The sequence below is a fragment of the Chenopodium album genome, chromosome 18 (genome assembly GCF_948465745.1).
Source record: "Chenopodium album chromosome 18, dcCheAlbu1.1, whole genome shotgun sequence".
Taxonomy (NCBI): Eukaryota; Viridiplantae; Streptophyta; class Magnoliopsida; order Caryophyllales; family Amaranthaceae; genus Chenopodium; species Chenopodium album.
In genome coordinates, this window is record NC_137851.1 from 15,763,766 (window position 1) to 15,789,449 (window position 25,684).

Genomic DNA, 25,684 nt, shown 5'->3' on the forward strand with positions numbered 1-25,684 from the left:
CCCTCCCAAGGAAACAACCTCGAGGGAACCCACAAGAATTGGAACACTTGACCTGTGTGCTTGAGGTTGTCAAAATCTGGTCCAACCACTAAACTACACACTAGAAGGTTAGACATAAATACAACTTTATTGTATAAATCTATGGGTGCCAGCTTTCGAAATAAAAAGGTCACCAGTTGGGCAACGGGGGGTCGGGCCTCCACCAGCCCCTTCTGGCTCTGCCATTGCTTCCAACAAACCACCACCGACCACCACAGGCCAAGGCAAGGCTAAAAATCGTTATTTTTTTTATAGGATTAAACCAGGAAACGCCTAGTACAGGCGTTTTCACCCTGGGATTACGAAAATTCCATGCAGATTATTACTCAAAAATTAAAATAAAATTTTTTTACCAAATTGATCCAAAATTAAAACTGTGTAAATTTAAATCTATGCATTGGAAATTTTTCATTATCTCTTGTAGCTCTAGCACTTATATTTTGGAAAAATTAAATCATTATCTTGTCACCACCAGTAAGATCCTGTAAAAATAATAATAATAATAATAATAATAATAATAATAATAATAATAATAATAAAATAAAATAAAATCTTCCTATTCTCATTGACGGCTTAACAGTACTTGGGTTTGAAATTAGTGACATTAGTCAATGGGAATCATTGGGCTTGATTTTTTTTTTTTTTTTTTTTTTTATGCAAACGCGGGGCTAAGCCTCAAAGAAAAACATAAAAAAGAAACTAAGGTGGAACCAAACGTGGCATAGCCACGCCAACAACATCATCATATAAAATACGACCCAACGGTAGTGGGGGACTTGAATCAACTCGATCTTTAATACGACCCAATTAGTGACATTAGTCAATGGGAATCATTGGGCTTGATTATTAATATGTTTGCAGGATTTATGTTATGAAGTTACATAATACAACCTTTTAAGATCTTGTTTAGTTCACCTTATTTTTACTCCTTCTATCCTCAAAATTTTGAATCTTTTGGGTTGATTTTGCGGTTATTAAGAAACTTAAATAAAAAAAAAATAAAAACAAATTGAAAATATAAATTTACATGGGGTTTGTAAAAAAGTAGAGAGATAAAGTATTAAAAATACATGAAAAAACAAAATTTTATATGGGGAAGCTAATTTTGCACAATATTAATGTAAATTGGTGGGTATTTTAATGTGTCGATCATTTTGGGACTAAAATTAGGCCAAAAGGGTCGAAGTTTTGGGGACGGAGGAAATACTTATTTTAGAAAAAATAAGTTCAAATCAAATTATCGTTTTATGTGCAGTTTTTTTATCGCTTAATATCTTTAATTTCGTAATAAAAAAATTATGAAAATCACATATTAATAAAATACACATTATATTATTACAAATCTAAGAAGACCCCACTTGATATAATTTTTTCTGTATAGATTATCGTATATTTAAGGCCAAAGTTTGGTCAAATCTGACATTCAGATCGGACCAGATCAGTTCAGATAAGCAAAAATAAGGTGAACCAAACAAGCCCTAAGTCTGATATACCACTTAGGGCTTATTTGGCTCACCTTATTTTGACATGATACTTTATGTTCAATCAGTTCAGATAAGCAAAAAAAAAATGAAAAGCTATGCAGTACTAGGAATCTCCCAAACTCAGGTAAGACTACTACGGAGTAGAATCTAAAAGCCTCCTATCTCAGGGAAAGACTAATAGGTGAATGATAAAAGAAAATTACATAAAATTAAATAATAATAAAGACCTATGCTAAAAAACAAGCTTGTTAAAGAAGCTAAACAAAACTTCTCTAAGATGCTAAAACGGATAGCTTCTCATAAAAACTAAAGCAAACAACTAATTAACCAATCAACAAACGACATTCATGAAGCGGTGAGTATATAGTACTTGATATTCAATGGCTTGTATATGGTATGGTACTTGCTGTTCAGTGGCTTAGTTACTTGGATATGTACTACGTAGTATATTGATTAGTAATCAGTTTGTCTGTTTAAAGTACTTTTAGCTCATAAACTTTCATTTAGGGTCTCATTTGCATTACTTACCCACAAGAATCGAATACGTAATATTCATTTAACATAAAACGAAATTGATCCAAAATTAAAACTATGTAAATTTAAAGCTAGTTATATTGATTAGTAATAAGCTATGTCTGTTTTAAGTACTTTTAGCTCGTATACTTTCACTTAGGGTCTCGTTTGCATTACTTACCCACAAGAATCGAGTAAGTAATAATCTCAACTAAGGTTTATTATCTAATAGTCCTAACTATAGGGTAGTTTGCCTCCAATAGTCTCAATGACCGGTTTTCTTCAAAAAAAAAAAAAAAAAAAAAAAGTCCCAATGACCGGTAACCTGTTAAAGAGGTAATTTTTTTTTTAAAAAGCCACGTGTCAGCACACGATTGGATTAAAATCTAAATGAAATTTAAGAAAATTAAAAAAGTAAATAAATAAATAAATAAAATAGAAACCCAACCCCTAAAACCACCAGCTACGATCTTCCCCACCAGGCCACCACACACACGCAACTTCTCTCCAGCACCTTAGCCAGCCACCGCAACCCCTCACTCACCTCAACCATAAGCTGCGAACACACCCACAACCAGATACCCCTTATCGCACCAACCCAAGCTACCCCTCAACACACCAACCGCAACAGCCTCCAATTCCGCCACCAACAACCCAAATTTCAGCAGCAATCGAACACCAAACGATCGTAATCCCTGTTCGCGATCGTCAATTCGAAACACCAACCCAAATTTCAGCAATTTCGAACACCAATTTTGAGCAGGTTGTATTTGGTGGTGAGGGGATTAAGGGGATGATGTTGGTGACGATGGTTGGGCGTTTGGTGGTTGGCAAGCAGCAGCGGCAGTTTGGTGGTTTCGTTTTTGGAGATGCGGAGTGAAGCGCTGGTGGTTGGAGTGGAGCGCTGGTGGTGTTGGGATTTCGAAAGGTGGTTTAGGGCAAGGGGTGTGGCTGGGTGGTCGGGCTCTGGGTGGTGGGGTTGCTTCCAGCAAGGGAGAGGGGTTTCCTTTTTTTTTAATTTCAGTTTTTTTTTTTTTTTTTTTTTTTTTTTTTTTTTAAATATTTGGACCATTCACGTGTTGACACGTATCATGGTCACCTATTAACAAGTCATTGACCCGTTGGGACTATTGAAGGCAAACTACCCCTATAGTTGGGATTATTTAATAATAAACTTTAGTTGGGGTTATTAAAATTAAATTGCTCATAGTTGAAATTATTAAAGTGTATTTTTCCTCAAAGAAATAAAATAAAAATAAAAAAAGCAAGGAAGTTAAAACCCACAAGAATTGAACACTTGACCAGTGTGCTTGAGGTTGTCAAAATCTGCTCCAACCACTAAACTATGCAGTAAAAGTTTAGACATGAATACAACTTTATTGTATAAATCTATGGGTGCCAGCCAACCTTCGAAATAAAAAAGGTCGCAAGTTGGGCCATGGGGGGTCGACACTCCACCAGCCCCTTCTGGCTCCGTCCTTGCTTCCAATGAACCACCACTGACCACCACAGGCCAAGACAAGGCATAAAATCATGTTATTTTTTTTATAGGATTAGGAAAATAAATCCCAAACACAAACGCCTAGAAGAGGAGTTTTCATCCTGGGATTACAAAAATTCTAGGCAGATTATTACTATTATTACTATTATACTCCCTCCGTCCCTTAATACAAAGCCTTTTTTGGTTTTTGCGCGGGAATTAAGAAAGTTGTAAATTGTTTAAAACTAATGATTATAAGTACATATGTGCATGTGGGGTTAGAGAGAGATAGAGAGAAAGAAAAAGTAGTTGGGAATAATTGAAGATATGGAGAGAGAAAGTGTTGGGAATTGATATTAAAAGTACAAAAAAGTAAAGGAATAAAGATGACATCTCATCAAAAAAGGGTAATAATGTCAAAAAATAAAACCTTTAAATAGAAAGAAGCATTGTATTTTGATTTATCCAAAAAAGAAATGAGGCTTTGTATTAAGAGATGGAGGGAGTACCAAAAATTTAAATAAAATTTTTTTAAGAAATTAATCTAGAATTAAAACCATGTAAATTTAAATCTGTGCATTGGAAAGTTTCATTATCTCCAGCAGCTTTAGCACTTAAATTTTGGAAAAATTAAATCATTATCTTGTCATCACTAGCGTCGTGTAAAAAAAAAAAAAGAAAAAGAAAAGAAAAAAAGGAAAAAAAAAAAAGGAAAAAAAAAAAAAGAAAAAAAACTTCCTGTTCTCATTGACGGCTTAACATTATTTGGGTTTGAAATTAGTGTAAATTTGTCAACCAACAATCACATTAGTCAATGCCTCAATGGGAATCATTGGGCTTGATTATTAATAAGTTTGCAGGATTTATGTTATAAAGTTACACAATACAACCTTTTAAGGCTGATATACCACTCATTCCATTAGGTAGTTGTGACTGTGACATTGTACTTGTCCAGTGGCGGATTTAGGATTTGGGGAATGGGGGTACGAAATTACGCTTAGTAAAATACAAATTACAAAATAAAAAGTAATATGTGGAGCGTAATAATTTTTTCCTAACTAAATTTTGAGTTAATAAATCATTTCACTATTGTATTAATATTTGTGTGTACACGGATACACCCTATCTTCCGACAATAAGGATTAAAAATGCGAGGAATTTTTTTTTATCTAAGATACCTGTTATTTGTAACAGTAGGTCTCTTTGATAAAAAGTGCTAATCTTCCATACAAAAAACAAACATTATCACTTAAGAGACCTGTTTTTGTAATAGTAGCTCTCTTTGATCTAAAGTACTATTCTGAAACTTATGGGCTTCTGGCGTGGAAGGTATTAAAAAATCACCTAAGAGACCAGAGTTTTACATACGCGGTCTCTTTAAATTTAACATAAAAAGGCGGGTTGATTGGGTGGTATGGTATGCTACATAACAGTACCTAAGGAGACCGCCTGTTACATATAGGCGGTCTCTTTTGTTAACAGTTTTTTTTGTTTTTTTTTTTGGCGGAATGGGGGTACAGTTGTAACTCTATGTACCCCCTAGATCCGCCAGTGTACTTGTCTACTTGATGTTCAATTTTCAAAAAAAAAAAATAAAAAAAATTGGAAAGGTACGCGATACTAGTAGTCTCTCTATCTCGGGAAATACTACTATGGATTAAAATCTAAAAGCCTCCCTATCTCAAGAAAAAGACTAATAGACGAAAGATAAAAGAAAAATACAAAAGATAAAAAAAAACATAAAAATAATAATAAAGACCTATGCTAAAAAACAAGCTTCATAAAGAAGCTAAATAAAACTTCTCTAAGATGCTAAAACGGATAACTTGTTATAGAAGCTAAAGCAAACAACTAATTAACCAAACAACCAACGGCATTCATGAAGCGGTGAGTATATGGTACTTGATATTCAATGGCTTGTATATGGTACTTGATGTTCAATGGCTTAGTTACTTGGATATGTACTACGTAGCATATTGATTAGTAATCAGTTTGTCTGTTCAAAGTACTTTTAGCTCGTATATTTTCATTTAGGGTCTCCATTGCATTACTTACCCACAAGAATTGAGTATGTTAACTTCTTTAAGATGCTAAAACGGACCACTTCTCATAGAAGCTAAAGCAAACAACTAATTAACCAAACAACCAATGACATTCATGAAATATAATATAAGGACCTCACTTTTATAATTTTTCACCTTTAAAAACCTCTTACTTTTTTTTCACCTTTAAGGACCTAGGGTTAATATTCCGGCCACTTAACTAACATGAGCTCCAGCCAAAATGTTAGTCCCTTAATTATCAAATATTAAATCTTTCACAGCATTTAATATTAAAAAAATTAATTTTTTTTAAAGAAAAATGCCTTTTCAAAAAGCAAGGAATTGAATAGAGGATGATTTTCCCCGTGGATGATGGAAATGCATAATTAAGAATAAGATGCAAATCACCAAGAAACAAGATGATTTACATAAACTCACATTATTCATCTTATTAACAATGAAATGCCTATTAATTTTGCATGAACATATGATCCTTTAGATTGACAAAGCAACTGATATAGGACAATATATAGGAGCGTCACCCCAAAAGCTAGCTCAAGGAGAGGAGAGCCCATTGTCCTATATAAATCCCACATCAATCCCCCATATGATCGATGTGGGACTCAAGTCCCATACCTTGCAATGGATAGTCCTATAACATTCGCCCCTCCTTAAAGGACCGATGTCCTCGTTGGTCATGGCCTCGTTTGGTCACGACTGGCTTCATTCAGGCCACCAACTCCGTGGGCCACCACTCCGAGGTTGGCTCTTTAAAGGACCGATGTCCTCGTTAGTCACGACCATGTTTGGTCACGGATGGTTTCTTCTAGGCCACCACTCCGAAGTCGGCTTTGATACCATTGATATAGGACAATAGGAAAGTCACCCCAAAAGCTAGCTCAAGGGGAGAAGAGCCCATTGTCCTATATAAATCCTACATCAGCCTCCCATACGATCTATGTGGGACTCAAGTCCCATACCTTGCAATGGATAGTTCTATAACAGCAACACTATTAGTTGAAGTAATTGTCCAAGTCATAATGCTAAAGAAGCAAGAATACGAGGCTTTCAAGGGGCTGCTCATACTAACAGATGATGAAGAAGTTGTGAACAAACATGAATTGGTGTGATGGATAACCTTAATTCCCTAAATATACCCAAATATATAACACTTAATTGAGACAACGACAAACCTTAATCATGATTTTACGGAAAAAATCAATTGAAATTTGGGAAGAAAAAAAAAAGGGAAATTATATCACTAGAATTGGTGCCAATCGATAGTAAAAAGTGATACAATTATACCACTAGAAGGTGCTGCAACGGTGACCACAATGAAGGAGAATTGAGAATATTCAAACAATGGTGATTTGGGGATTTGAAGTAAAAGGTGATACAATTATGGGAGTTGAGAACTTGAGATCGAATTGTATCTGAGATAATTGCCGATAAACTGAACGGTGCCGGAGAAAATGTTGGAGCCATGATTTTTCTCGAACAATGGCGAATCTCTCAAACAGGGGAGGAAGAAATAAATATGGGGTATTTTCTGTACAATGTGCACATTTCCCCATGCCACGTCAGCCACCTCATTATAATTTATGTTTGCTAAACTCTTGTTTAACTCAGCTTGAGTTAACATAAAAATTTCACCATACATCCGGGTATACCATGAGCATGGTACACCCGGTCATAATATAAAGGTTATTAAAAAAGACATAAAGAACATTGCATACAAATTAAAGTACATGAGCCAAAAAAAAAAAAAAAAAATCAAAACGATTCCCTCCTTGATTTAAGGGATTGATTTGTTTTTAATATTCCTAGATTCATGAAATTGATTTATTATTTACATTTTATATATTAATAGAATACTTTTGGTGAATAGAATTTCATTTTTATTGTTAAGAGAGAGAAATTGAATTTATATACAGAGAGAAACCATGGTAAATTTTGAATTTTGAAGTAATTCAATGATATAATAGAGTTGATTTTATCGTTCCAATATAATCTCTTAATGATGTAATTGATTAATTCGTTGTTGAGAGAAAATGTTTTTTTTAAAAAAAAAAAATTTCCTGTTTTCGTGCTATTTTTCTGAAGATGATGTTCTGCGCATTATGATAAATGTTCTTTTATCATTTATTAGGTACATATTCTTTTTTTTATTGGAATGGAATATGTTCTTTAAATCTGATCAATATGTTCTTTGTATATGAACTACATGTTCTTTACTTTATAAACCGTGTACATTAATATATGTAGATTAAAAATGTTCTTTGCTTGGTTTCAATAATATAAATCATGTTCTTTTAGCTTAGATAATATGTTCTTCTATATTAATATGTGTTTGCTTTAAACCCTATATTATTTTGGGTATTATGTTTTTTTTTTTTTTTAATTTTTAGCATTGTGCTCTCTTGTTTTTTTTTTTTTTTTTTTTTTTTTTTTTTTTTTTTTTTTTTCTCTTCTTCTTCTTTTTTTGTAACGGTGAATATGATTCATTTTAGAATTTTTGAAATTTGAAAATTGAAATCTTGAATTATTTTTGATAGAAAATAAACTTAGATAGAAAAATTCTGGAAAACTCAATATGATTTGACATTAAATGCATGGTAAAAATCAATTAGTAACTATCTATTACCTTTATTTAAAATTAGTTTCTCATAACTTACCATGTTCTTTATATTTCAATGATGTGTTCTTTTATATTTTAATGACGTTCTTTACATTTATAAGCTATGTTCTTTCCGCTTCAATTCGGGTGTACCATGCACACCCGGGTGTACGAACCAATCATTAGAGTTAACATATGTTAATTATCACCAGAATCCAAATGTTAAGTCTTTTTAAAGGTGAAAAAAAAAGTGGGAGGTCCTTAAAGGTGAAAAATTGTAAATGTGAGGTCCTTATATTATACTTAACTCTAAAAAACAAGTTTCTTAAAAAAGCTAAACAAAACTTCTCTAAAATGCTTAAACGGATTGCTTCTGATAGATAGGAAAGAAATTGAACCTAATCTGGATGTCACAAAAAGATAGGAAAGAAATTGAACCTCTATTAAACATTACTCAATGGAAATATAGGGAGTACTACACTAGTCAGTAGTCATCTATCATATGTTTGCCTATAGGGACATCAAACATCACCATAATTACATCAATAATTAAATCAGTTAACAATTACAATCAACCATGAGACAAGAAATAAAGGAAATTTAAATATTTGCTTAATTTAAATGAAACACACACTTCCTCAATAAAATAAAATAAACTTACACACAAGTATTTTTGACATCCAAATTAAGCTAGCATGCATAGATTGACATACATGCATATCACACATTTAGAAGAAAACTATGTACTTACATTTTTGGTTCCATGCATTTCCTATTCATCAGTAGATTCATCATTACTAGTGTACTTGTATAATTTAGCACATACAAGATAATAACCAAAGTTGATGGTTCCAATAATAGCTAATGTCCAATACACTTTATCCATTCTCCCATGATTAATATTATCCGGTAACCATGAAGTACTTCGTTGAACCAAGCTTATAAACGCGGTGCTTAGATAGTATCCGACAGCCATATGCAACGAAGCCAAGGAAGCGGCTGTACTCCTTAGCGATTTTGGTAGTTCTTGATAGAAGAATGCCAACTCTGCCGGGAAGTAAAAAGAACTCGATACACCCAACAATCCCAAAGGCAAAATTAACCATAAGACTGAAATAACATGGTTATTGGAAGCCATTAGATTAAGTCGTTTTTTCTCAATGAGAGCAAACGAGATCATGCTAAGGAAAGTGAGAAAGTAGCCAACTCCAACGCGACTAAGAGGGTCTAATGGTCGACCAACAATCTTTTTCCATAAGGGATATAGTACTCGATCAAGAAGGCATAGCGCGATGGATCCACATAGTAGAGGGAAGACTAGAATGCTTGCAGCCGGTAGTTTGAAATGGCGGCCTAGTCTTCGGTCCATGGACAATGCTTGAAGAATAACTAGGCTTGCAGCAACTCCGGATACTGTGTTGAGTAATATCCCTCCTGACCAAATTGGTAGTGCTTTGATCAATTTCTTTAGGTCCTCTACTTCTTCAACGGTACACAAAATCCACGATTTTGTTAGGGGTTTCGATTGTTGTTGATGATCTCCTCCTTTTATCAAGGCAGCTCGATTGAAGAAGCTATAAATTAACATTAACATAATATGCATAAACAAGCTATGCACTTAGAAGGATATAGTTTTAAAGTACTTATAATTTCATCTTTGGTAGTAATTTAAAGATTATATAGTATTTTCTATCTCTAAAAGTTCTTCCTGTTTTGACTTTTTTTTGAGGGAATTATAATCTGAATGAATAACTTTTAGAGATATTGATGTTAGTTTTACATAGGTTTAACTTCTTTCACTCATCATATATAACTCTAGAATCTAAAAGAAATGTTAAATTAAGAAGCAACTCAATTACCTTAGGCTAGAAGTAGGAGATCCAATATTCATCTTTGATTTTGAGGTACCATTGAAGTAATCATCTTCACCTTTTTCTCCGGTTACTCTAACACTCTTTCGAAACGAGGCAACAAGAACACGAGCAATGCTAATAAAAGGACTCCCCTGAGGCAAAACTAGCCTATAAAACCGCGATCCAAACAAGAAAAGGGCAATGGCAACTGCATTAACAACACCACTAATGCCAAAACTCAAGGTCCATTTACCCTTGTCTTGAAGGTAAATTACGGCGGTGAAGCCTATAACGGAGCTAGCCTCAATGGCGAAGATGAACCAATTAAAGAAAACTCGTTGTTGTTCGGGTTTTCGGAATTGGTCTGCTCCCAATGCTCCTATCACGAAACGAGTACCCCCGAATCCAATCATCGAAATCGCTAAGGTGGCGTAGAGGAAGGCGTATTGGAGGCTTGATGGAGGGTTGCATGAGGTTATGTTTGTGCATGGTGGAGGCCTTAAAGATGGGATTGCAGATGAAAGGGTGAACATTATTGCACCCTACATAACACAACATTGTACCAATTTAATTATTATAATATCAATTAAACAAACTTTATTACAGTCTTGTATTGAATTCAAAGACAGGACATCGTCTAGGTCAATAATTAGTTTATTTTAAAATCATAAACAAAATTTAGAGCGAGGATCAACGTTATTTAGCTTAATTACCAGTAAAGAAATGAAAGATGAGACAAGGACGACGGAGTAGGAACCAAAGAGAGAATCGGCGAGAATAGCAGCTAAGATTGGGAAGAAATTGACACCACCACCAACAACATTGTGGAATTGAGCAGCAGCAATGTCCTTGATATTGTACTTCTTCATTGCATACACAACTATGTTTGCATACCAAGATGTTGCTGCTAGTGTTAATCCCATCATACTTCCTGCAACATACACGCACGTAATATGTTTTTAGCTTTGAAAAAAATCTACATACAAGTGTACAATATACATACATCCCCGTTCCTGAAAATTTATAGGCCCTAGGCATAATGTAATAAAAGGGCCCCTTAATTACGTAAACAAATTTTTTTTTATACACAATAGCTTTAAATATAAGACAATGAAAATAACTTATATTATTTGAATAGTAAGTCTCCATACACAATACTAGAGTAATAACTTTGCATAATATTTCGGTAATTGAATAAATATAAAATGGTGTAATTGAAAAAATTAATATTTTGGAGCAAATACTCATCGAATCCGGAAGATTAGAAGAAGAAGTGAAGAGGTTATATTGCATTGTTTTCTCCACCTAATTGACATCTAAGTAATTTAATGTTAATTGTTAACTAAATGCAGTAATTATCTTTTTAAAAAATAGCTTTTTTTTTTTTTTTTTCTGATGAGTAAAAACTACAGAGTAAAATTCTACAACTATGCATAACTCAAGTTTAAAATTAGACCCAACCCGAACACTGAATAGATACCTCTAATTGCCTACAAGCTTTGCAATTACTACTATGAGTCTATGATATATTTCTGGGCCTACCCACCTACAATAGGTGGGTAGCAATTTCAAAAAAAAAAAAAAATTTCTGGGGCCTTTTTCAGAAAACAAAATGACTGGGAGTTGGGCCGTGGGTGTCGGGCCTCTAGCCGCATCCCTTGTGGCTTGTATGTGAAATCAAAAAGATAAAATTGTTTAGATAAATGGTTTTTTCACCATATACCACTGAGTTTTAACTTAATTCACCATATACCACCAAAAACTTTCTAATTCACCATATGCCATTGAGTTCCTGTGCAATACCACAAAATACCTTTTTTGATAACTGCCGTTAGCTTGCCGTTTGGGGTATTTTACTGATTCACCACATACCCATGTTTATAAAGTTATTTCACCATATACCATTAAATTAAAAGATATTCCCAGAAATTACAATGGTTATTTAAAAAAAAAACAAAAAAAAAAAAAAATTAGTCATTGACTGTTATAACAGATAGTTTATGTATATAAACATAATACTTAAGGGATTGAAGCAGCACTTCACCCTTCTCAAAGCAATTTGCAAAGATGTCAACACACTCGAAATCATCATCGTCATCTTACGAATATGAATACATAAGAATGCCAAACAAAACTTGTACATGTATGTGGGAAGAAATTTGCAATAAGGAGCTGTGATTCAGCAAAATATCCATAAAAGTTGTACTATAAGTGTGATATATGAGAGAAATTTCAATGTTGCAAGGGTAATGCCGAGCAAAATGTCCTTTCAATTTATGAATTTCAAAACAAGGGAAGCATAGACACACAATGTCATGGAGATGGGAGCATGTTGAAAGAGCTCAAGAAAAGAGTAGTGAAGCAGCAAAAAATAGTAGATACAACAATTAAAATAGCCGTTGTAAATTCTAGGTATATGGTGAAATATCTTTTAATTTAATGGTATCTGGTGAAATAACTTTATAAACATGGGTATATGGTGAATTAGTAAAATACCCCAAACGGCAGAGTAACGGCAGTAATCAAAAAATGTATTTTGTGGTATTGCACAGGAACTCAGTGGTACATGGTGAATTAGAAAGTTTTTGGTGGTATATGGTGAATTAAGTTAAAACTCGGTACTATATGGTGAAAATTCCGTTAGATAAATGAGTTGTATCAAGTATAGTAGTATAAATGGATCGGACCCATGGAAGAGAGAGTTTTTTTTTTTTTTTTTTTTTTTTTTTTTTTTTTTTTTTAGGCAACGGTTACAATAGAACACAAAAAAATAAAGTAAAAAGATTGCAAAAAGATTAAAGAGAGCAATAAAGGTGGAAATGAAGCCTATCAATTTTTTTATGTACAACTTGTTGCATAAAGTCTATTGTACATCTATGGTGATTTGTTTTTCCATATGCTTGTTCCTTGTCAGCAGACAGGAAAGAAATTATATTTGGCTGTACAATTAGCTACAACATGTTGTAAGTAGTGCAGATCCTCGAGCCTATTGAAATGGCAACAATGTACAAAAACAACTTACAGAAGTATATCAAGAGTAATATTTAGAAGCAAATTGTAACATACTAACATACAATCAATATGTATGTTTATGGTATCTAGATCGATTCTATTGTTAGTATATATCACCTCCGGCTTTAATGTGCAGAACATAGAGAGTAATATTAATAATATTGATAAATATAGATGTATGTTTGATTCATCATCCATATATAACCTAAATAAATTAATTTAAATAAAAACGTGTTTTGATTTTGAACAATATATCTTTCTCAATCAATAATTTCAATTGGTGCACATTTCTTCTCCTTTAGTTGAGTGTATGTACTCTACCAATAATAAAATGGAAGAAGCAACAACCCTAGTTTGTTGATGAAAAGAATGAAAAGTGGAAGCATATAAATACTCCGGTAATTATCATATAAATACTATGTTACCCCACCTTATGAGATTAGCTAGTTAAAGAGCAATACCAAACTTAAAACCAAGAACGAAAAGAAGATATTTCATATATAGTACATGAGAACATGTCCCACTAGGGTTCTTGAAAGTTTTAGACCTCACCACATTCATGTATTGAATTTATTTAGTAATTTTTTATTTCTAACTTTTTTTTTCTTTTTTTTTCTTTTTTTTTTCTTTTTTTGGCTTGGTTAAATAGTCATCATTGCCGATTATATTTAGATATTGCTTATAAAATTTAGTTAAAGCACCATTACTGTTCTTGTTCCTTTATTGAATGTATATAGAACATCATCACAATAATAATATAAATTTCTGTATATTGAAATAGTTTTAATTTATATTGCATTGTATTATATAGTGAGTGATATAATTGCTAATTGAGCAAAATATATATCTTAATCTCATAATTTTCAAATATAACATATACCAACATCCATGTGTAAATTTACACCTTTTCACATTACATTGTACTCATCATATGCAAAGTACGGTGGGAGGAAATTACGTGGTTGTAAAATTATTCATAGGTCATGAAAGTTATAAGATATATGGACACCCTACTTATACACAATATAAATTAAAGATCACCAAGCCATACTTGGTCTAGTGGAAAGGAGAGCACCTTCCAACCATTAGGTTGGGGGTTCAATCCTCACTAGTGACAATTTGGGAGAGTGGGATTCCCTTATCTTCCCCCCACTCTTTCAAATTGTCTAACCCGCTAACCCAGGCCAGAAGGACCTATGAAAGGTTTCAATCTGATAGGGCCCTTCTCCTTACCAACCATTATATCTAAATAAGTGGTTAGGAATAAAGATTGAGTTTGGATACATGGTATTAGATACCACTATAGTAGGTTCATTTTTATTTTATGCTTCTTTAATTTGTAGCTAACTTACATACATGTGCTTTTTTTTAATTTTTTTTTATTTTTAATATGAGGTTATTGCTCTTCAAACTAGCTAATTAGAGTTTCGATTATTAGTTGCATAAGTCGTTGTACGACAAACGATTAGACTCACCTATACTTTCAGCATGCTTAAGATGGAGATGAGTGTCCATCAAATGATGGAAGATTCAGGATAAACTGAAATTTATACAATCAACCTCATACGTAACGTATAGAGAGATATTTACGTTTAAAGAAACAAAGTTTACATGATTTAAAAATACCAAAAATAGTACTCCTAGGAGTATGTGAGACCTTGAGAATACATATACTCATATATTGACTTTATTTGTGCATAACAGACATGTCATACCAACAATTATCATTTTATCAAGGTACGTACAGTCTCTAGGTCGTGCATGTAATAATTTGCGTAAAAGAAGAAAAGAGAAAGAGAAAGAGAAAGGACCTATTATGAAAGGAAAGGTGACCCATCCTCCTTTGTTGTCGTTGACGCATATTTGTACGTCTTGAAGAGATGCTTCGTCTTCAGCTTTCTCATTTTGAGGATAAGAGTGTTCCATGTTCAAACCTAAGAATTTGGAATACTAATGTTTTCTTTTTTTAAACGTTTGAATGATAATGTTAACTAGCATAATCATCCACTACTTTATATAAAGAAAATCATAATAAAATAAAATAAAAAAATTCCACTACTTTAAAAATCCTTTTTTATTTTTATATTATAAGAGTATATTTAATTTACCTAGTAATAATAATAATATTGTTAGAAATTTCAACACGGTATTTTGGGAATATTTGACCAAACGTATCAATGAGTGCCATGTGGCCACTATCTGTACATAGTTGCATAAATAACGATCCTAAACCTTAAAATTATTTGTGTTATCAATTAATTAACATGGATCCGTACAATTATATTTAAGTCGCAAATCATTTGGAGCAAATATATATGATGATTATTGGCGCCTTCATCTCCCTTATTTTAAGTTGAATTTGATGGAATCATTAAGCTGGCCCAAGTTGTTTAGTTATTAATTACTGGTCTAATACTAATTAACATATTGTGTTGCAAGCAATACCAATTTTTTGTGAAAAATTGTACGGATTATTTTTAAAGATGAGATGTTACAAGTGCAATGATATTGTTTAAGATAAATAACTACCATCGTAATGATATGTACGGGCCGGAATTTGATCATAATTTACGAGTCACGAATATTAGTTTCCTATAACACTCCAACTAAGTTAACTAGTTATCCATGAAATATACTATGTAATTAGATCTGAGTAAACTGTAAGTATATTATGGATATGAAATGGTATAGTTGACTCCTAGAATTGTTGATATTTGAAACCTAAGATCGATTAATAAAAAGAAAGAGGATGTGCTACATGCCTCCATAAAAGAGACACAAGTGTACAAGGAAGATTGTAAAAATTATTTATTAGCTTAAACAAATTGTGCAAGCTAAAATTAATTAGGTTAAGCAAATTTTAAAATAAGAAACAATTGCTACATGATGAAATCGAAATCATAGAGATTCTCTATCAAATGAAAATGTCTGACAAATTTGTTTGAGCTGTCCAATAACAGTTGACCCATAAAGTGTGGATTAGGATTAACTAGAGAAGACCTAATTAGTATTGTTAGTAATAACGGTTTGGATACCCGATAACCAAAATTCCTAAAAGTGATATCCATAATGCGAACCGATAAGTTCGGGTATCCAGACTTTGGATACTCGTATTTTCGGATCGATTATCGAGTACCCAATAAGATATCCAATAATGATAATTAAACTTAAATATGTAGTTATTATGATATAATTTACCACTAATTAACAACAATATCATATGATTTTGACCAAATTATCAATAATATTATTAATCATTGATATTATAAAGTAATTATGAAGTAAAGTGAGAGTTTAAATTTTAAAAAAATAGATTTAAGTAGGGTAAAAAAAAGCAAAAAAATGCTTATCGGATCGAATCGGGTGACTGTTAATTTTAAAATGATACCCAATAACCATACCCGATAACAAATTATTGGAACGGGTACCCGAACCATTATGGTTATCGGATCGGAACCCTGATTTTCGAAACGGTTACGGATCGATTTTTCGGGTAATTTTGCTCAGCCATAGTTACGAGTCCAAGCCTAAAGCCAGATCTCTCTCCTCATCTTCCATTAAACAAACACAATTCCTTTTCTTTGTACAAATTTTTGCCTAGACTCTAGGGTAGGCAATTTCCCCTACACCCCCATGTACTACGTCGTTTTACGTTGAACACATTTTGCCATTTTTGTTTTTTTTTTCTTTCTTTCTTCTTTTTTCATTTTTGTTAACTTTCTATTCAAGCAACTATATAATGATTTTCATAACCTAATTTCCTCTTTTTTTCTCTCTTATTTTACTGATTTCATTTTCTCTCTCCTGCATTTTTTATTTTTCCCCCAATTTTTCTCTCTCTGCTTCCATGGAAATTTCTAGCTCAATTGCGGTTGATCGTGACTGTGATTCTAGCTTAATTGTTTTTTATCGTGATTGTGATTCTATTTTTCTTCCTGGAGTCGGTTTACTTGACTCGTTTGCGAATCAATGTGAGTAATTTTTCTCTCAATCATTCGATTTTGATTATGCTCTGTTTTTCGCGTGTAATTGCTCGATTTTGATTTTTGATTTCATAATTTTGCTAATTGTATGGACTATAACTTATATAATGCTCGATTATAATTTTTGATTTTATTGTTTTGCTAATTGTTATTGCTAATTGTATGCATTATAACCTATATTATGTTCGATTATAATTTTTGATTTCATTGTTATTTATGATATTTTTGATTTATAGTTTTGGTTGTATTGTTGTGATTTATTATTTTTATTTGTAATGTTGTTGTTTGATTGATGTTTTTTCCAGTTTTGTGCATTTTAATGAATAACGATAGTTTTATAAAATTTGCTATTTAGTGAATTTCATTAGAGTTTTTCGTTGTATTAAACTAATGCTCATGTATGTGATATTATATGTTCATTTACGTTTACATACGTGTAGTAACTGTAATTCATAATTATCTATGTAATCATAAATGTTCATTTACATGTTTCATTATCATTTTGATAGATGTTCATTTATGTAATGATGAATGATCATTAACAGTTTACATGTGGTTCTTGTACTGTAATTTATAAAATTCATTATTGTAATTGAACATTATTACTATTGTATGTGTTCATTTGTTACATTTTAATATTGCAGTGGAAAAAAAGGATGCTATTGTTTTTGAAGAAGCAACTAGTTCTAAATTTTATGGGAAACAATTTCCTTCTGAAGATGTGGCTTATGAAAATTTTAATGAATATGCATTTAGAAAGGGCTTTGGAATTAGAATTGGAAAAAGTAAGAGGCGAAGAGATGATTCATTCTCTATGAAAAGATTTGTTTGTACAAATTAATGAGGGTTTTAAAGATGATAAGTGTAGGAATAATAGGCTCTATGAGAGACTTGACATAAGGACTGGTTGCGTAGCTTTTGTGCAGTTTAGTATTGACCGTTCAGGTGTATATACATGTACAAGACATGAGATGGTCCATAATCATGAAATGATTCCTGTTGACAAGAGACATTTAATAAGGTCTCAAAGGGATATTTCTAAGGAACATATTAATTTCATTTCTACACTTAGATTGAGTGGAGTTAAATTTTCTGATATTTTGAGAGCTTTGAAGAAGGAGGTTGGAGGGTCTCCTAACCTTTGTTTTACAGCTCCTGATGCTTATAATGCTATTTCTGCTGAAAAGAGAGCTAAACTTGAGGGAGGTGACAGCAATCAACTAATCAAATTTTTTGCTAAGAGACAAATTGATGAAGCAGATTTCTATTATGATTTTGAACAAGATGAAAATGGTGCATTGGTTAGTTTCTTTTGGAGAGATGGAAGGATGATGAGAGATTATCATTACTTTGGTGATTTGTTAGTTTTTTATACTACTTATAGGACTAACAAATATGGTATGATTTGTGCTCCATTTGTTGGTATGAATCATCATGCAAATAATGTGATGTTTGGCATGGGATTTATACTTAATGAAAGAACAGAATCATTTGAGTGGTTATTTGATACTTTTCTAACTTCTATGGGACGGAGATGTCCTATTACAATAATGACTGGTCAAGCTCAAGCAATTGCAGCTGGTATAAGAAATATTTTCCCCAAAGGTGTTCATCATAGATTATGTGTGTGGCATATTGAACAAAATTCTAAGAAACACATTGGGGCGTTGAGAGCTTTGGATGGTTTCACTGATTTATTTGGTTATTTGCTGAAGTATTGTGAAACTCCACCAGAATTTGAGCATTATTGGAAAAGGTACTTCTGTTATATACTTGTTTAAATTGTTCAATACTTGTTTACACAAAATGAACATTTAGTTATTTATACATGTTTTTTTCCAATGATCATAATTGTTATGCTTAATGATCATGTTTGATTTACAGAATGTTGATGAAATATGACTGTGCAAATGTTGATTGGTTAAATGATTTGTATAAAATTAAAGAGATGTGGTGTCCAGCTTTTTCAAAGAAACATTGGTCAGGAGGTGTGCTTTCATCTCAACGTAGTGAGACAACTAACAAATCGGTTTCTCAAATGCTTAACAAGACACAAGGTCTATGTGATTTCTATCAAGTGTTCCTCGATGTGGTTCAAGAGTGGAGAAGCAAAGAAAAAGGGAGAGATGATAATATAATCAGAGGTAATCGTCATTTGGTCTTTGCAAATATTGGGATTCTTGTTCATGCTAGATCATTGTATACTATTTAAGCTTATGTGCTTTTTAAGGAAGAGTTCATTAAGGGTACTGCTTGTGATCATAAGGATGCTGGTCTGAATTTTCCTGAATATTATTATCATTTGTGGAGACTTGGGAAAGATATAATCAAGCATGAGGTTGTTTTTAATAAAGAAACACATGCAATATGTTGTACATGCATGTTGTTTAGTGAGATGGGTTTGCTTAGTTCTCATGCTCTTCGAATTTATCACATGAATTGTGTTCATAAGATTCCAGATGAGTATATATGTAAGAGGTGGACTAAGGCTGCCATGTGTAGTCATGGCTGTTTTGGGTGTTTTTGTCCCTCGGGAGAGTTACGTCACAAAGACTGGTCCGGCTCGAGTTATACCTGCAAAAACACGGAGACTCCGGGTGGTGGAGCTCCGCCTCCGAAGATCAAGTTAGTAACTTGAAAGAGAATAAAGAGTGCGGAAATTTAGGTGGGGATCTGCTTGGATTCCAAGCTCAGGTGTTTCTCTGATGGGAGAGAAAGTAGGTGTAATAAATGATTCCAAATTGGGGAAATATCTTCCTATTTATAGGGTCATTGGTAGGTGTGCCTCTATCTAGGTCACTTGACCTAGATCTTAGCAGGCTGCGCCGAATTACGGCGGTTTCTTGGGATTTGGGCCCTTGAAGGCTGCCATTTCAGAATCTATCTGAAGGTGCCACGTGTCAGATGGCTGGGGGACCACTTGGGTCAGCCTAGTCTTGACACGTGGCCTTCTCTTATTGGGACACCTGTCTAGGGTAATTTTTACCCTAAACATTTGCCCCTCACAGGGGTCACGTGAGGGTCACGTGGGGCCTGTGACACGTGTCCACCTATCATAGGTGAACAGTAACAACGGCTAGTAAAGTTTAAAATTCAAACGGGATGCCCCCGTTTTCACCTTCTATAAATAGAAGTTTAACCCCCCCCCTTTTTCTCTCACTTCATTTTCATTTGACTTTCTAGAGAGAGAAAGAGATTATTTGGAGGGATTCTCTGACTTCGTCTGCATCAAATTCTCGAGATTTCCATGTGCTAACCTTGCAACACCCGGTCCACGTCTGTAGCAGTTTTCAGAGTTTCCAGAGTTAAACGCAAGGTAACCGCCTGTACCATTTTTAGCTTTTCTTTTCCAACTTGTATACATTCTTTTTTCCGTCTGTATACATAGTTTTTTTTTTTTAAAAAAAAATAAAATAAAATGAGCTCTCAATCCACACACTTGGCATTGCCTAGGACACTCAGCCGGTCTCCCGGAACGGCTGAGTCTAGAATAGGGGTTGCCTTTTCTGGACTGTAGGAACTGCTGTGCTCATCCTCGAATTCCTCCCTCTCTGTGTCTGTGCAGGACACAATGGCCAGAGTCAAACAGACGGCCAGAAGGCCTAGGAGCCGGCGCACTATGGAAGTGCCTGCCGACGAGGTTGTTCCGGATGGGGAACATGAGGGTATGGAGGAGAGCAGTAATTCTGATGAAGAGGCTCCCTCTTCTTCCGGGAGCTCAAGCGTACGAGAGGTAGGCGGTGAAGAGGTTGCCTCCTTTAATGGATCCAAGGAGGGATCAGGCGGTAATGAGGCCCGCTGAAAGATCGGGAGCCGAGGCTTCTAGCTCCGATCAAGATAATTCCGCGGCTGACTATCAGCAACCGGCGAAAGTTGCTAACAACCCTGACCCGAAGAAAATCAGGATGCTTCGAGGTGACATAGCCCTGCTGAAGAGTGGTTTCAGGGCTTTCAAAGAAAAGCACCCCTTTGGAAAGGGGTGGGATATTGTCGTTCCGCCTGGGGACGCAGTGATGGCTTGGGACGACAAAATAGAAAACGCAAACAACTATTGTGTCTGCTACGAGGCAGTAATAGAAGCCGGCCTCCGGTTCCCCCTCCATATCGGGATTAGGAAAATCCTGAAGGGGTATGATCTAGGAGTCTGGCAGCTCACCCCAAACTCGTGGGTGAACATTTTAAGCTATATTGCTACCTGCGAGCTCCAGAACCTTGCTCCCAGTTTCTCTGCCTTTGCTCATATGCACTACTTGAGCAAGGCCCCAGACGGTCATGGGGCATGGTATACTCTTACTACCTTGCCTCGGTATTTGATGACCTTGGACAAGGTGTCCAAGTGGTCCGGGTGGAAGGACAAATTTTATTTAATCTCCTCACCAACCCTGAGACACAACCGGACACTGCGCCGGTATAATCAGGAACCGGTTCTCCTTGGCAAGAAATGCCCTCTCCCTGCACTCTCTACCAGGGCCCGGGAGCAAATAATGGAGCCGGGATTCTTCGAAACCACTACTGAGCCCTTGGGGGATGGGACTCACATTATTGTTCTAAAGAACTGGATTCCCCACTCGGACTATTTCAAAGATGAATGCTTTCTGTCCGCCTGTGGGTTAAGCCCCATGTTTCCCAAGGGTAGATCCACTTGCATCCGGCTTTTCTGTAGTTTTTATTTTATACTTCCAATCTTTTTATGATTTTCTCTAACTTTTTGTTTTCTCCTTGCAGCCGACGCCTTGAGAATGGTTGACCCGGCTAAGACTCCGGCTAAGTCAGCAGCGCAGCCACGCAAGGAAAGTGCGCTCTCCAAGAGAAGCGCTGTTGAGGCCAAGAAAGGCGGGGTAAGACCGCCTGACTTCAGTTTTTTCTTAAAATTTCTTGCAAAGGTTTTTTACCAACTAATAGCATTTGGTTCTTGATTTGCAGGATGCTGCTAAACGTGTTCCACGCTCTGTCTCCAAGCTTTTCAAAAGGCAAGGGGAGGAGCTGGACAATACTCTGGCTGCCAAGTTCGCCGAAAAGAATCCTTCCCAGACAACTCCTGCTGCCAATCCGGATCGTCCTACAATCGGTGGCAAGTCCCCTTCTGCCCTGAAAATTCTTAGCGAAAGCTCAGAACGCTCGCAGAAGAAAGCGTCGGATGCCTCTACGGCATCGAAAGGTGGCCAGCCACCCAATGTTGCAACCGGTGCTGCAACAGCCGGGGAGGAGGATACCTCTAAGCCCCATCCGGAGACCCAAGGTAAGAACAAGATTGAAATACTTTGGCCACTAGACTTTATGAGAGTCAAGACTAAGGTTGACCCTTCAGGGGGTTCAGTCAGCAGCCGGCAACGAATGAATGCCAACTACACTACATCCCTCTCACCAAGTGCTTCTTTTGGTGCAGATCTGACGTTCGACGAGCCGGATCTTCCTGGGTTTGCCAAGAGGATGGTGAGGACCCTCACCCGGTCGGAGAAGAATTCCATACTTGATCTGCAGGTGGTGGACTTTAACTGGATAATGGGCCAACTGGCTGAGGTAAAAGATTCTTCAACTCGATTCTGATATTTTTTCTTCATTTTTTCACCAAGTGTTTCATAATCCGGCTGTCCTTTTCTCAGGTAATGCTGCGGGTGGACGGGCTCCGGGGCCCCTTCAGGCGGAAACAAGAAGAGGTAAATGACGCCAAAAGGAGGGCCCTTGAAAACCTCAACTCTGCTGAATATACTAATTATATGTGTGATTTAAAGATTAAAGCAGTAGAGTTGGAACAGGAGAAGTTGATCCGGAGTTTGACAGCTGCGAACGATGAAGCTACCAGCCGGGCTAATGACTTTGATCAAAAACTAAAGGATGCTAAGGCTGAACTCAAGGCATTAGAAGACGCTGACAAAGAGAACACGAGGCTCCGGGCAGACGTCACCCGGTTAGGGCTGGAAATTGTCAACATGCGGAGTCAGCATGCAGATGAAATTTCCAAGGAGCAGATGCGGCTGATGGAAGAAAATGAGCGGGACAATGCAGCCCGCCTGAAGATCACTTGGGATCTCCTCTATCCAGATATAGACTTTGAAGTCTATAAACTTAGGTATGATTACGCCACTGCGGTGTATGATGCCCAAGTGCTTGGAAAGGCAGCTCCGCTTCGCTTCAAGGAATGGGCTGCAGAGCTGGGATATGATGTATCAGATAATGAGGAGCCGGCGGAGGATGAGCAGAATGACGGCGGCCGGCCTGATAACCAATCAGAAACCCTCCCAACCGGTCAGAACCAGTCGGATCAGCAGCCTCCATCTCAGCCTTAGGCCAGCCTCCCCAAATTCAGCGGCAGTATGCCAAATTTCTTTCTTTTCCGGCTTGTAAGCCGAGTATGTTGTATTTTTACCAACTGTGGAGTTGGGTTAACAATCATTTCTTTTCTTCTTCACTGGACGTGATTCCGGTTAACAGTTATTATGGCCTTCGTGCCATTTTTAATATTTATATGAAGTATTCCGACTCAGTCGGTTGTTTATATATGTTTGTGCTTGAGTTTTTGCTTTTTTGAACTTTGCGTATATACTGCAATTCTTTGATATTTTGCCTAACTTAAAAAAGCATGCGGCAATTTGCATTCCGGCTGTTCTTGCCCTTGGACGGCTGTGTGATTGGTTTCATTTAAATATTGATTGATTGGCTTGAAAACACTTGATACTTGGAAAAGTATGAGGTGTTTTTAGGCCAATCAATCACAATGGTGATTGCCCTAAACCAAGTACACAGCCGGCCATTTAAACGGGTGCTTCGAGCCTCTTTCCCAGGCGGTAATATTCTGTCTGGGATTATTGCATAGCCATTACACAAAACCCTTTTGCCCCGACCGGGAGAGAGTGTGCAATTTTGGAATAAATAATCCAAGTAAGAACTTCACCCGGTAACCGACTGATGCCTCAGGGAATCCGGTATTCGGAAACTTAATCATTCTTGAAGACTATTCTGGTCAAACGACTATGAGTTGACCATTTTGGTCGTTTAATCTTTGCCGTCTACATAGATACGTAGAGCTGACAAAGAGTCTGCTCTCTGCGATGATTGCACCCGGAGGGGTGTCGTCGGACACCGTTGTCCATGTCGGGACAGGCGATTTTGTAAATTAACCAACCATCCGGCCATTGGCCTTTGGTCTTGTTTGAGACCGGTTGTATAGCTTCTAAGTGTTTTTGTGCTTAGTTTTTTCAATTTGGCCATTGGCCTCGTGTTATTTGATCATTGAATTTAACACTAAGTATCAAACTTAGTTGGTTAAGCAAATAAACCTTCTGGGTATTACCCAGACGGATAAGTAATTATAAAGAAAACAATTTTGAAAACAAAGCCTGATTTCTCATTAATAGACTCTTTGTTTACAAAAATTTACAATTCTCAGAAGTAATACTTTTTTAAGTTATCTACATTCCAAGTTCTAGGTAGGCGTCTGTCGTCTGGGGTTTCCAGACGGTAAGTGTCATCCCTGACTTCTTCATAGATCCGGTAGGGGCCTTCCCAATTTGGGATTAGCTTTCCAAGCTCATTGGCCCTACCGGTTGCCTCCACTTTTCGTAACACAAAGTCGCCAACTTTTAAAGGGCGCTTGCGTACCTTCTTGTTGTAGGCTCTCGTCATTCTCAGACGGTATATCTCATGACGCAGGGCAGCATTGCCCCTGCATTCCGGGAGGGAGTCCAATGCCAGCCGCATGGCCTCCCAATTTGCCTCTTCATCATAAAGCATGACTCTAAGAGTCGGCTCGTAATGCTCAATGGGCAAGACGGCTTCAGCACCTTACACCATGAGAAATGGGGTTTCACCGGTTGCCCCTTTGGCAGTTGTCCGGATGGCCCATAGGACATGAATCAGTTCTTCTGCCCATAAGTCACCGGCTCTTTCAATTTTCTTCTTTATGCCGTCTGAGATAAGCTTGTTGAAAGCTTTAACTTGGCCGTTTGCTTGGGGTCGGCCGACTGATGCAAAACAATGCGAGATTCCCTGATCTCCCAACCAAGTCTTGAGGTGAGGCGTTTCAAACTGAGGGCCATTGTCGAACACCATAGACATAGGTACCCCAAACCGGGTGATGATGTTCTTCCAAATGAAAGACATGACATCCTTCGTCTTGATGTTCTTGAGCGGCTCAGCCTCTACCCATTTGGTGAAGTAATCCACAGCCACCAAAATATAACGCTTTCCACCTGGTGCAGGGGTATAAGGACCCAAGATATCCATGCCCCACTTAGCAAACGGGACTGGGCTGTGGATTGCCGTCAGATCAGTAGCCGGACGGTGTATAAGCTTGCCAAACCTCTGGCATTTGTCACACCTCTTCACCAACTCCTTAGCATCTGCCTCAAGAGTAGGCCAAAAATAGTGCCGCCTGACTCTGACGGCTAGGGACTTGCCGCCTATATGAGAGGCGCAGTATCCCGCATGCAATTCTTCGAGAACTTCCTTACCCTTTTCTGGGGTAATACACTTCAATAGAGGTTTAAGGAAACCCGCCTTAAAGAGCTCTCCATTTCTCATCTCGAAATTTGCTGCTCGTTTCTTCATGACGGCTGCCTCCTGTGGTGAATCAGGAAGCGTGCCGTCTGTTAAATATGCCCAGATGCCATCCATTCAGGTAGAGCTTCGGTCTAAAATTCCAATGGGCTCTTCATATATACT

The 25,684-nt window shown here is 36.1% G+C and overlaps 2 protein-coding genes across 2 annotated transcripts; one reads left to right on the top strand and one right to left on the bottom strand.

Moving 5' to 3' along the window:
* Positions 1-8,947: 8,947 nt before the first annotated feature.
* LOC145591912 (protein NRT1/ PTR FAMILY 2.5-like) lies at positions 8,948-14,966 on the bottom strand. Its single transcript, XM_081648394.1, has 4 exons — positions 14,852-14,966; positions 10,742-10,959; positions 10,035-10,570; positions 8,948-9,749 (listed from the first exon to the last, which is right to left on the bottom strand). Exons 1-4 carry the CDS (start codon positions 14,964-14,966, stop codon positions 8,948-8,950), a joined length of 1,671 nt encoding a protein of 556 aa, XP_081504520.1.
* Positions 14,967-16,887: 1,921 nt separating this feature from the next.
* LOC145591913 (protein FAR1-RELATED SEQUENCE 5-like) lies at positions 16,888-19,235 on the top strand. The gene is made up of 4 exons (XM_081648395.1): positions 16,888-17,011; positions 17,668-17,849; positions 17,950-18,779; positions 18,908-19,235. Exons 1-4 carry the CDS (start codon positions 16,888-16,890, stop codon positions 19,233-19,235), a joined length of 1,464 nt encoding a protein of 487 aa, XP_081504521.1.
* Positions 19,236-25,684: the final 6,449 nt, after the last annotated feature.

Coding starts and splice junctions, on each gene's coding strand:
- LOC145591912 (XM_081648394.1), bottom strand. CDS start 14,966: ATGGAACACTCTTATCCTCAAAATGAGAAAGCTGAAGACGAAGCATCT. Junction 10,960..14,851: donor CACCTTTCCTTTCATAATAG/GTCCTTTCTCTT, acceptor TGTATGTTGCAG/GAAGTATGATGGGATTAACA. Junction 10,571..10,741: donor CATCTTTCATTTCTTTACTG/GTAATTAAGCTA, acceptor TGTGTTATGTAG/GGTGCAATAATGTTCACCCT.
- LOC145591913 (XM_081648395.1), top strand. CDS start 16,888: ATGGAAATTTCTAGCTCAATTGCGGTTGATCGTGACTGTGATTCTAGC. Junction 17,850..17,949: donor CATTCTCTATGAAAAGATTT/GTTTGTACAAAT, acceptor GCTTTTGTGCAG/TTTAGTATTGACCGTTCAGG. Junction 18,780..18,907: donor TTTGAGCATTATTGGAAAAG/GTACTTCTGTTA, acceptor TTTGATTTACAG/AATGTTGATGAAATATGACT.